General features: G+C 41.9%; 1 protein-coding gene across 3 annotated transcripts in view; it reads left to right on the plus strand.

Moving 5' to 3' along the window:
• The window catches only part of LOC126249104 (cGMP-dependent protein kinase, isozyme 1-like), a 382,876-nt gene that overhangs the window by 106,291 nt on the left and 263,651 nt on the right, over window positions 1–12,934 (plus strand). For all 3 annotated transcript variants that reach the window (XM_049950773.1, XM_049950765.1, XM_049950758.1), the window contains exon 3: window positions 9,391–9,524. In XM_049950773.1, coding sequence (XP_049806730.1) covers window positions 9,391–9,524 — 134 coding nt within the window. The remainder of the gene's footprint in view (window positions 1–9,390; window positions 9,525–12,934) is intronic.

The following is a 12,934-nucleotide window of genomic DNA, read 5'->3' on the forward strand; positions in this document are numbered from 1 at the left end:
GCCAGTCTTCAGCTGTCAGATCTTCATCACCAGCTCACAGGTGACTGCTGATGTGAGGCTGTCTCTTCCTTGTCCTCACGAGCCACCCGGTTATATAAAAATCAGTCTTCAAATATCTTCTAACTTCCGTCTTCTGGCGGCAAGGCTGCTGCTTGCTATTCCATTACAGTGGTGGACTTGGTGCTTCTGTGTATGATGTAGTCTCTTCCTGCATGACGATCTTCAGCACCGACTGAACTGTACTGGAACTGAACTCGAACCGTAACTGAACTGCAAACTACTGTCGGGCCCACTGCGTCTCACGTATTTATTTACTTCAGTTCACTGAAAGTGAACGACTTCACGGTCATTGCCTCTTCTGTCATGTTGAAAAGCTTCTCGAAGAATCTTCTTAACATCGGTCATTGGCTCTTGGAATGTAGGCGAGGGCCTTTGATCACATGTGACAACTGAGATACACATGAGCCAGTTGGGTGATGCCCTGACGGCTGAATCAACAGCTTCCGCTTATGTGAGGAGGGCGATGGCTTCTCCTGAATGTGCTGACTTGCAAGCGCTGGTCGTTGCCACTGCTGCTCTGCCTGCTGTTTGCCAGTGTGTAACTCTTCTAAACTAAACGAAGTTTTCATTTATTTTCTAATTTCTACTTCACTTCACATCGATTTCACTAATTTATTTACCTATCTTAAGTACCAGTCAACACATGTAAGGGAGACCATTCTATGTTTTGAGGAAGTGGTGAAGTTCTTAGAACTTGTTTTTTATTTCAAACTGTCATGGTTACCACACATGAAGGACCTGAGTGCATGGACCCAGAAAGCACTTAAGATATTGAAGTGTCTTAGCCACATGTCCTGGGGAGTGTACAAAGCATGCCTGCTCCAGTTTCATAGAGCATTTGTGAGTTTGCAGCTACACTATGGGTGCACACTGTACAGTCCAGTAAGACATTCATACGTGAAGATCATTGGCACTGTCTCTCATGAGGAGATCAGGCTGGACATGGGTGCTTCCAGAACCAGCCGCATATTCAGTCTCTATGCTGAGGCTGGGGAACCTTCATTCACCATCTGTGTGTCAAGCTTATAAATTCTTCACTGCTCTTAATTCACTAGCATAACATACTGTTCTTCAACCAGCTAAGGCATGGATTTTCTTCAGTTATCCATGAGCAACAAGGCCATTTGGTATCCACATAAAGCATGCACAGTAGTCACTTAATGCGAGGCAAAAGCAAATCCAAACTGACTGTCAGTCTGGTTACTTCAAAATATTGTATTGTATTGTAAAATCTCAAAGAAATTTTAGATTTAGTATCGTAAAGGAGAGGGTGCACTCCTGCATCTGTTTTTAATACAATATTTTATGACATTTTAAATGTGCACCACAAATGTACAGCTGTATTCACAGATGGGTCTAAACGGGGAGACTCTGTTGGTTGCTCTTTTGTTTCCTCTGATTGTACCCCAGATCCGATTGACTCAAGACTTCAATGTTTTTGGTCTGTAATCACACATTCATACATTACCTTGTGGGTCCTGTAGCAAATGAGATGTGTTATGGCTGCTGAATGTCTTGTCTGTTCTGACTCCCTGTCTAGCCTTCACTTTCTACAATATTTGTACCCTGCAGATAAAGAAGTCCACAATATCCAGGATGCTCTTCTCCACCTACAAAGGATGGGGAGGGAGGTGTCTTTTTGTTAGGTGACAGGCCACATGGTTATTAAGGGAAATGAAATCACAGATGAAACAGCCAGTGACACATGTTGCAATACTCATATACAGTCCTGGAAATGGAAAAAAGAACACATTGACACCGGTGTGTCAGACCCACCATACTTGCTCCGGACACTGTGAGAGGGCTGTACAAGCAATGATCACACGCACGGCACAGCGGACACACCAGGAACCGCGGTGTTGGCTGTCGAATGGCGCTAGCTGCGCAGCATTTGTGCACCGCCGCCGTCAGTGTCAGCCAGTTTGCCGTGGCATACGGAGCTCCATCGCAGTCTTTAACACTGGTAGCATGCCGCGACAGCGTGGGCGTGAACCGTATGTGCAGTTGACGGACTTTGAGCGAGGGCGTATAGTGGGCATGCGGGAGGCTGGGTGGACGTACCGCCGAATTGCTCAACACGTGGGGCGTGAGGTCTCCACAGTACATCGATGTTGTCGCCAGTGGTCGGCGGAAGGTGCACATGCCCGTCGACCTGGGACCGGACCGCAGCGACGCACGGATGCACGCCAAGACCGTAGGATCCTACGCAGTGCCGTAGGGGACCGCACCGCCACTTCCCAGCAAATTAGGGACACTGTTGCTCCTGGGGTATCGGCGAGGACCATTCGCAACCGTCTCCATGAAGCTGGGCTACGGTCCCACACACCGTTAGGCCGTCTTCCGCTCACGCCCCAACATCGTGCAGCCCGCCTCCAGTGGTGTCGCGACAGGCGTGAATGGAGGGACGAATGGAGACGTGTCGTCTTCAGCGATGAGAGTCGCTTCTGCCTTGGTGCCAATGATGGTCGTATGCGTGTTTGGCGCCGTGCAGGTGAGCGCCACAATCAGGACTGCATACGACCGAGGCACACAGGGCCAACACCCGGCATCATGGTGTGGGGAGCGATCTCCTACACTGGCCGTACACCACTGGTGATCGTCAAGGGGACACTGAATAGTGCACGGTACATCCAAACCGTCATCGAACCCATCGTTCTACCATTCCTAGACCGGCAAGGGAACTTGCTGTTCCAACAGGACAATGCACGTCCGCATGTATCCCGTGCCTCCCAACGTGCTCTAGAAGGTGTAAGTCAACTACCCTGGCCAGCAAGATCTCCGGATCTGTCCCCAATTGAGCATGTTTGGGACTGGATGAAGCGTCGTCTCACGCGGTCTGCACGTCCAGCACGAACGCTGGTCCAACTGAGGCGCCAGGTGGAAATGGCATGGCAAGCCGTTCCACAGGACTACATCCAGCATCTCTACGATCGTCTCCATGGGAGAATAGCAGCCTGCATTGCTGCGAAAGGTGGATATACACTGTACTAGTGCCGACATTGTGCATGCTCTGTTGCCTGTGTCTATGTGCCTGTGGTTCTGTCAGTGTGATCATGTGATGTATCTGACCCCAGGAATGTGTCAATAAAGTTTCCCCTTCCTGGGACAATGAATTCACGGTGTTCTTATTTCAATTTCCAGGAGTGTAGTTCAATGTAAAACCCCAACATGCTATCAGCTCACTGTTGAGGTACAGAGTCATGCAACGAGAATAGTGGCTGTTAATGACAGACGATATATGGCATCTGGTAAAGTGAACAACTCAGCCATGTTGTACATCCTTCCACACATGTAGACGGGATGAGGTCCTTCTCACTTGTCTTCTCCTATGACACAGCCGTAGACACGTACAGCTATTGCTCCTGGGATACTACCCTCTAATGTGTAGTGCTTGTGGTATACAGATCATGGTGTGCAACATTCTAGTAGACAGTTTTTTATATATAGACAGGTGGGCAGTATCTCATTTGCCAAAAGATTTGCCTTATACTTCAACTGACACTCACATGAATATAATATGACTTTTAAGGTTTAGTGAAATGCCTGACTTGTTCCCTAAAATTACATGGTGAGTTTTTTAATGTGTAATTAAGGTGGCTGGCTCATCCACAATTCTTGTAAGTGATTGGCAGGTAGTTCCCTGTGTACTAATTGTAGCTTTTCTCTTACATTACTTATTTTTTAATTTTACAATATTTCAATGATTTTACATTATTTTAAGGGATGTGAGGTAGTCTGCATGGATGATCATGAGTATGGTTGGGAGAAACACATTCCTACTAATTTTCATATGACACACACACACACACACACACACACACACACACACACACACAAAGATACACCAAATCAGCCTTGTTGACCATAGTATAAAAACTGGCCATATTGTGGATTACATCAAAATCAAGATATTTAGGCAATATTCCTCCTCCTGGTGTGATTAAGGAGGCTATTAAAATAAGGATTGAAGATGATCTAATTAAAAAATATTACATAAATTGAAGGTGGAGAGTACAGAAAGGAAACGAAAAGGATGGAACTATTGATGACAGCAGCATTGGAACTTTGTGCATAATCAGTGGTGACAAGGGAAAATGTATGCTGGACTGGGATTCAAACCTGGGGTCTCCTATTTACTGGGCAGTTGTGTTAACCACTGCACCATCTGGACATAGCCTGTATTACAACTGCATGGACAGTCTCGGCATGCCTCTTGGCCGACCTACAATTGTGCAGACTATCTCGGCATGCCTGTCGGCTGACTCACAACTGCGCAGACTATCTCGGCATGCTTTTTGGCTGAAACACATTCCCATTTAGCACCACATATCCACAGTCCCCGTCCATGTCCTCCATGCTCACTACTTTCAGGTTCCCACGGGAGGTCGAATGTGATTGTGCATCCATGCTGAAGGTGATGGATTCATTGCCCATCAAGGTGAATCAATTGTATGAATGTGTAGTGTCTGTTCTTTCGGACATATTGGACATGTCCAAAAGAATGGGCACCATGCATTCATCTAATTAAAAAAGATAGTGTTGGGTGCTGCCACCCTGACCACCACTATGGTGGTTGCACAAATAGTGGTAGGAACAGGTTGGTGGAGAGTAATAGCAATTCATATGACAAGGGTGAAACAGCAGTCATGAGGGGCCACCTGAAAATGGAATGAGTCTCTTTGCTGAAACATTGTGGAGAATTTGTGATTCAGGTGGATGCCCAAGAATTTCACAAGTGAGAAATACACCATAAAATAATTGGACTTCATAGTGCTGCAGACCTTTTTCTGTTTTATGACAAACACAATTTAAACAGACTTTATATAGAAATTTATGGTGATGGCCTAACTGTTGGCAATGACAAGAAAGGAACTGCAACTTTTCTGAAAACTTCACAACATGGATATGGTCGAAGTAGTAAAATGTAGACTGGTAATGGCAAGGAAAGCGTTTCTGAAGAAGAGAAATTTGTTAACATTGAGTATAGTCAGGAAGTCATTTCTGAAAGTACTTGTATGGAGTGTAGCCATGTATGGAAGTGAAACATGGACGATAAATAGTTTGGACAAGAAGGGAATAGAAGCTTTTGAAATGTGGTGCTACAGAAGAATGCTGAAGATTAGATGGGTAGATCACATAACTGAGGAGAAAGTATTGAATAGGATTCAGGAGAAGAGAAGTTTGTGGCACAACTTGACTAGAAGAAGGGATTGGTTGGTAGGACATGTGTTGAGGCATCAAGGGATGACCAATTTAGTATTGGAGGGCAGCGTGGAGGGTAAAAATCGTAGAGGGAGACCAAGAGATGAATACACTAAGCAGATTCAGAAGGATGTAGGTTGCAGAAGGTACTGGGAGATGAAGAAGCTTGCACAGGATAGAGTAGCATGGAGAGCTGCATCAAAGCAGTCTCAGGACTCAAGACCACAACAACAACAAGTTACTGAGCAGCAAATACCTGCAAGAGGCTGTAAGTTCCATGACACTCTGTGCGTGTGCGTGTGTGTGTGTGTGTGTGTGTGTGTGTGTGTGTGTGTGTGTGTGTGTGTTTCCCCTGGCATTGATCAAAGACAGACATCTGTTGTCAGCTAGGCAATTAATATATTCTTACTGTTGACATATTTGATTACAGATTTATCCAAAGTTTTCTTAAGCACTATCCATTATTAAGTGCAGAAAACAAAAACTGTTTAATTGTTGAGTATTGTGCAATAAATACAAAGTTATTTAAGGTCAGATTTTTTCATTATACAAATGTTTGTGTGATATTAAAGGCAGAATAGAATGCTGCCTGGAAGTTGAATTCCAAATTGACTGATTACTGATGAGAGCCTGCATTCAGTCTTCTTTGAAACCTAAGAAATGTTCCACCAGCATAGCCATATCTGGACAATACAGCTTGAGATGTGATGTACACACACACAATACCAGAAATAGTCGCTTGTTGGATTTTCCTTTCTCGAGACTAGCTGTTGTCCATAATAACTATAAACATTTGGGCATAAAATTTTTCAATAAGTTATCATACTCAGCTCGTACAGCCCCATTTAATAAATTCAAGAGTGTATTGGAAAATTGGTTGAAATGCAGTGAATTCTATACAATTGAAGAATTCCTAGGAAATACTCATTATAATATAAGCTTTTAATAAGTGATAAAGAAATGTTTTCAATTCTTAAATAAGCTAAATAATTCGGTGTGTGTAAGTGTTTATTAACTGTACTCTATTGTAAACTTTGACAAGGCCAGTTGTATGAAAAATACTTAAAGACAAATAAAAATATTCTATTCTATCCTATTCTAATTTCAAGATTTTGTTCTTTCTGATATCAGTAACCAGACCAATGAGGAATGAGCTGCATAGCACACCGTAGTCTGTGTATGTAAGTGTTTATTAACTGTACTCCATTGTAAACTTTGACTAGGCCAGTTGTATGAAAAATGGTGAAAGACAAATAAAAATATTCTATTTTATCCTATTCTAATTTCAAGATTTTTGTTCTTTCTGATATCAGTAACCAGACCAATGAGGAATGAGCTACATAAAACACCATATCCTGCAGATGGGCCTTGCCTTTCTGCTGAATCTTTCAAGTTTTGATAGCTCAAGAAGACTTTAGCTGCTGTGTCATGGAGTCTCCAGGAATTAAGGCTACTGGATTATTTAGTTTAAGCTCCATGAGACCCTTGGCAGTGTGTTGTACAGGCGCACTAAGAAAGTAACTACTATTGAGTGTTATTCTGCGTGGAATGAACAATCCACGCTCCGTGAATTACTAGAGAAACTTTTATTCAGTATTTGGTTCAAGATCATTTATGACCAGTGACATTTTTGAGTCAAACCAAATAACAGTTTTTTCTGGACACTAAATGTATTTAGTAATTTTCATTGAAAACTCTAACTTAATTAAAGGCTAGGCTAGGACTTAAATGTCAGTAGCCAAGTGACTCCTGTACTTATGAGTGACTTCCAGCAGAGCAATCATGTATTCCAGTCAATACAGATACCATTACAGTTCAGATTAATTAATGCTTATAGCTATCTCAAAGAGCCATTTCAACAAATAATTATTCCGAAGTAGGGTCATCTTAATGTGAATGATTTTGGTTTAACATGCTACATGCTGATACTGTCTGACAGGAAGAAAAGCAGTAACTTTTTGTTTGTTTATTTGACTGATTTCTCCTTTGGGAGGAAATGTTGCAATAAAAGGAAAAATGTTTGCAGGTTCACTGTAAAGTGCTATTCCATTGTATTTTTGAAATATCCATAATTTTTATAAAAACTCTTTGCAATTCATTATGTTACTAAATAGTTTATATCCTGTGTATAAACCATTCATAAATGAAACTCTGTTTGCCAGATTTACAAATTTCGGAACACCATTTACAGCACATTTACACTTGTCATCTGGATCTATAATGAACATTGCTACTTGCCATGTACCTAACAGAACTTATCAATCCCTGAATGTAGATATTTATAAAATTTATAAGAAAAGTTGCTAGTAAGGAATTTTTAAAAATTTTCTTATGAATTGGATGGCTTCCTGATTTCTTCTGTTATGTTAGAAGGGAGTTTGTTGAGTATTTTCTCACCTGAGTACATATCCACTCTGACACTAGACAAACGGGCAAAGTCTGTTCTTTCGGACATGTCCGAAACAACAGATATCATCTTCATGTATATAGTTAAGGCTCACCGGCCATTTGACCATCTTCTGTGCTGATACACAAACAGTGCCTGAACTCTTACAGGAATCGGTAAATTTGCAAGTAATGAGTGTAATGGGCAGGGGCAGGGTGGGGGGGGGGGGGGGGGTTGCGGTAGGGTTGGGGGGGGCAGTTGCGGTGGGGGGGGGGGGCGAGCCAGAGATAAGCCCCTGCAGTCACAGTATCCTCTGTGTCCTTGGTGGCTCAGATGGATAGAGCGTCTTCCATGTAAGCAGGAGATCCCGTGTTCGAGCCCCGGTCAGGGCACACACTTTCAACCATCCCTGTTGACGTATGTCAACACCTTTATGCAGCTAAGGGTATGCATTTCTTTGTATTGCTTTAAAAGTAACTAATTTTTGTGTTTTGTAAGGTACACAGTTGTACATTTCTGTACACTTGAAGGAACATCTCAATCTCTGGACCAACTGACAATATTATTAAGATCTGCATGGATGTTTATGCAGACATTTTCAGATTACACTTAATTACCGATAATATAGCCATCCAAAAAAGAAAAAAAGAAAAAAAATTAAAAAAAAGAGGTTGCTGTGAACAATGTCTGTCAGTTAATTGATATACAACTCAAACAGCAGGAGTCCTAATACACTTCCCTGGGGTATGCCTTAAGTTATTTCTACTTATCTCAATGACCCTCAATTTGAGATAAAATGCTGTATCCTCCACACCTAAAAATTCTGAGCACAGTCACAAGTTTAATGTTATACCTTGTATGACCATGCTTGTGATAATAAACACTGATATGATACTGTGTCCAGTGCTTTTGGTAGTCAAGGAATACAGCATCTTCTTGAAAGTCTTGGTCAATGGGTTTCAAGATGTCAAGTGGGAAAACCATGGATGGGGGTTTCACAGAAGGTGTTTTTGAAGTACATGTTGATTTTTTGAAGTACAAGTTGATTTACATGGAATATATAATTCTGTTAGAGAATGGAGCAAGTTTAATAATTTTGGTTTCAGTAAGTAGTACTCCCAATTTTGTTGAAATTAAGTTTTGAATAGCATGAGCAAATCAGCAGTGCAGTTAAAAATTCGAGAGAAAAATAATATAGCTACTAAATGAAATTTTATTCTGTCCCTTAGAAATTCTGCAGTAGCAATGAGCACACTATTCATAACTTTTGTGCTCTTCAAAAGAAATTATTTATTGAGTTATGTATTGGCCATTTAGTAAAGAAAGCAAACATTTCTGGACAGGCGTACTAAATGAGTTTTCTCCATTTTGTTCATGGGAACCATTTTCTGATTTGTTATAATTCAGTTTAAATTCATATTGCTGGAAATAGCTCTTTAAAAATAATGCCTTATATTGTTGGTCAACAATATGTAAAACAAAGAATGAATGATAAGTTGGATGTACTTTGTTTCGCATCTTTGCCGTAACCTCTTATTAACCTCTTTATTCATTACTGTTTGAGTACACAAATTTAAAAAAAGTCAATAATTCACAGTTTAAATATGTGTATTTTTTCATTAATTACTATCTGTTGAGTTGTATCTTATCTATTCATTCTCATTGTTTCACATATTACTGTTCATATTCATATCTCCCTCATTTAAAGTTCTGCACCATTAATCTTTCCTATTCACTTTTAGGAGGCATCAGCTCAACGACCAACTACAAGAAGAACTTCAAATAATGGACCCAAGGGAGGAGTACTAGCTGACCCCATTCCTGATGCAGATAAGGCTAAGGACATCAAAACACCACACATCAGTAAAGATCTTGAGTAAGTAGATTATATTATCTCAACACAAACTGTGCCATCTTGTCAACAAGACATCAGCATATACAAAACAGTATCCATTGAACAGGTGTCATCCATTCTAAGCCAAACACTTTGAGGAAAACCCTGGGTGGAAAAAAAGTAAATTTAGTGAACATACAAAGAGAAAATTAGCTCCATAGCAAGCAACAGTAACTGCTTTATCCAATGGTGGTCCCATGAAGGGGGTTTGAGAGTGGTTTCTGAGCAGAGGGAGACTTTATAGAAAGCTGCGTAAAAGTAGATTATGGAAAATGAAAACATTAATGGTGTCAGTGAGATATTTAAAGTGATCAAAGCATGGTGACAACTGTATATTGTGAGAGGTAAAATAATTTTTTCTATACACACATCAGACTGAAGAAATAGTTAAGAAGCAAGATCTACAGGTGTCAGGGACTGATTTAAAGAATTTAAAAAAAATGCTGAGTTAAAGAAAAGGACTGACAACATTCAATTACAACACTCAAGTCCATATATTTAAATTAGTGTAAACAAACAAAAATATCATTTGTAGGCAGTGATTTCATCAATTTTGGAATGGACTCTAGACATAAAAGTTATTTTCTGAATGTTTTGTCTACCTTTAAAGTAAAAGCCATGGTACTGGCAGAGACATGGGTCACAAAATCAACTACTAATCACCCTGACCAAATCTGTACACATACAAGCATGAGTGTTACTAGAGAAATATTGAACACTGACTTTTGTTATCACACAGCTCACAATATCAGTTTCATAATGGCAAATGGGCAATGCTCAAAGATGTTTCACAATCACTGGTAGATGTTACAGAGACCAAAACTTTTTTCTTTCATTTTTTGGGAGAACAGACATGGAAAGATATTGATACATGTGGAAACACAAATGAGGGATGTGATGCTTTTATTGCTCTTTTGTTTTGTTGTTGTTATTTCCCCAAAACAATTATAAAATAATCAAAACAGACATAAAAATAACAGGATAACAATAGGCAGATATCTTCATAAAATAAATGATGGAAACATGACACAAATCCATTAGCTTATATAACTGATCAAATTTTTATATCTAAAAACAAAGATGATGGGACTTACCAAACGAAAGTGCTGGCAGGTTGATAGACACACAAACATACACACAAAATTCAAGTTTTCACAACCAATGGTTGCTTCATCAGGAAAGAGGGAAGGAGAGGGAAAGACGAAAGGATGTGGGTTTTAAGGGAGAGGGTAAGGAGTCATTCGAATCCCGGGAGCGGAAAGACTTACCTTAGGGGGAAAAAAGGAAAGGTATACACTTGCACACACCCACATATCCATCCACACATACATGTGTTTGGAGTTGTTCAGGTGAACATGACAGGCACTGTAGTATAGTGTCTTCACTGTCTCATATTTGTCAGTGGTTGGTGTGTACAATAGGAGGTTTCTGTCAATTTGGAGGTGTAACTTGTGGCAGAGTGCTGATGGGGTATCGTTACCCAGCAATGTCACCAGTGGCTAGGTGGAGTTGTTCAGGTGAACATGACAGGCACTGTAGTATGAGTGTCTTCACTGTCTCATATCTGTCAGTGGTTGGTGTGTACAATAGGAGGTTTCTGTCAATTTGGAGGTGTAACTTGTGGCAGAGTGCTGATGGGGTATCGTTACCTAGCAATGTCAGCAGTGGCTAGGTGGAGTTGTTCAGGTGAACATGACAGGCACTGTCGTATGAGTGTCTTCACTGTCTCATATCTGTCAGTGGTTGGTGTGTACAATAGGAGGTTTCTGTCAATTTGGAGGTGTAACTTGTGGCAGAGTGCTGATGGGGTATCGTTACCCAGCGATGTCAGCAGTGGCTAGGTGGAGTTGTTCAGGTGAACATGACAGGCACTGTAGTATGAGTGTCTTCACTGTCTCATATCTGTCAGTGGTTGGTGTGTACAATAGGAGGTTTCTGTCAATTTGGAGGTGTAACTTGTGGCAGAGTGCTGATGGGGTATCATTACCCAGCAATGTCAGCAGTGGCTAGGTGGAGTTGTTCAGGTGAACATGACAGGCACTGTAGTATGAGTGTCTTCACTGTCTCATATCTGTCAGTGGTTGGTGTGTACAATAGGAGGTTTCTGTCAATTTGGAGGTGTAACTTGTGGCAGAGTGCTGATGGGGTATCGTTACCCAGCAATGTCAGCAGTGGCTAGGTGGAGTTGTTCAGGTGAACATGACAGGCACTGTAGTATGAGTGTCTTCACTGTCTCATATCTGTCAGTGGTTGGTGTGTACAATAGGAGGTTTCTGTCAATTTGGAGGTGTACGTTGTGGCAGAGTGCTGATGGGGTATCGTTACCCAGCAATGTCAGCAGTGGCTAGGTGGAGTTGTTCAGGTGAACATGACAGGCACTGTAGTATGAGTGTCTTCACTGTCTCATATCTGTCAGTGGTTGGTGTGTACAATAGGAGGTTTCTGTCAATTTGGAGGTGTAACTTGTGGCAGAGTGCTGATGGGGTATCGTTACCCAGCAATGTCAGCAGTGGCTAGGTGGAGTTGTTCAGGTGAACATGACAGACACTGTAGTATGAGTGTCTTCACTGTCTCATATCTGTCAGTGGTTGGTGCGTACAATAGGTGGTTGCTGGTAAGATCAGTTTCTGTGTGGTTGTGGTTCAAAAGGACCAAAAACTTGTTGTGGTCATCCGTGATTCTGGCTGACTGCATCACGCACTTGCAGAACGCGAACCATTCTTGCTGAGAATCAATTTGTAGCGGCGGCAGATGTAACTTGGTGTGTGGCCAGTGGTAGTCTGCCTGGTGATGAGGGGCTGGGACCTGTATGAAGTTTTCGTAATCGTGTGGAGTACATGCTGTGAGTTTGTGAACACTGCCTGTTGGCACTGATAGAGGTGGTAGGTGGTGTTGTCGTGTGGAGTCATGGTAGGTATGTCGGTAATGTGGGTGTCATGAGCGTTTGCCGTAGGACCCGGCGCTGATCTCATGGCTGGCGCGTCGTCATTTTGGAGGACGGCATCATAGTGGGGTCACGAGTAATATGGGGCATTGGACGGGTCCTGGTTGGTGGCAATTGTAGTGGATGGTGCATCGGTGTAGGTCACCCAGTGCAGCAGCTGTTGTAGGTACTCCTTGTGTTCCAGTGGTGCGTAAGCCGTAGTTGCAGCCAGGATCGCCGTATTGATATGCTGTGGTTGTGAGGTCTGTAAACCCCATACGATTGCATGTAGTTGTGGTGTGCCTGCTTGTTGAGTGACGTCATGTGGCTGGCATGGTCTGGAGTGTGGCATGGCTGTTTTTGGTGTGACGTGGGTTGCGACCCGGCCGTAACGAGTGTGACGTCATCCAGGTATTGTATGGTATTGCACAGAACATAAAGTTCAGTCAGGTGTAGGCCATGGAAAAAC

This window comes from Schistocerca nitens, chromosome 1 (assembly GCF_023898315.1).
Source record: "Schistocerca nitens isolate TAMUIC-IGC-003100 chromosome 1, iqSchNite1.1, whole genome shotgun sequence".
Taxonomy (NCBI): domain Eukaryota; kingdom Metazoa; phylum Arthropoda; class Insecta; order Orthoptera; family Acrididae; genus Schistocerca; species Schistocerca nitens.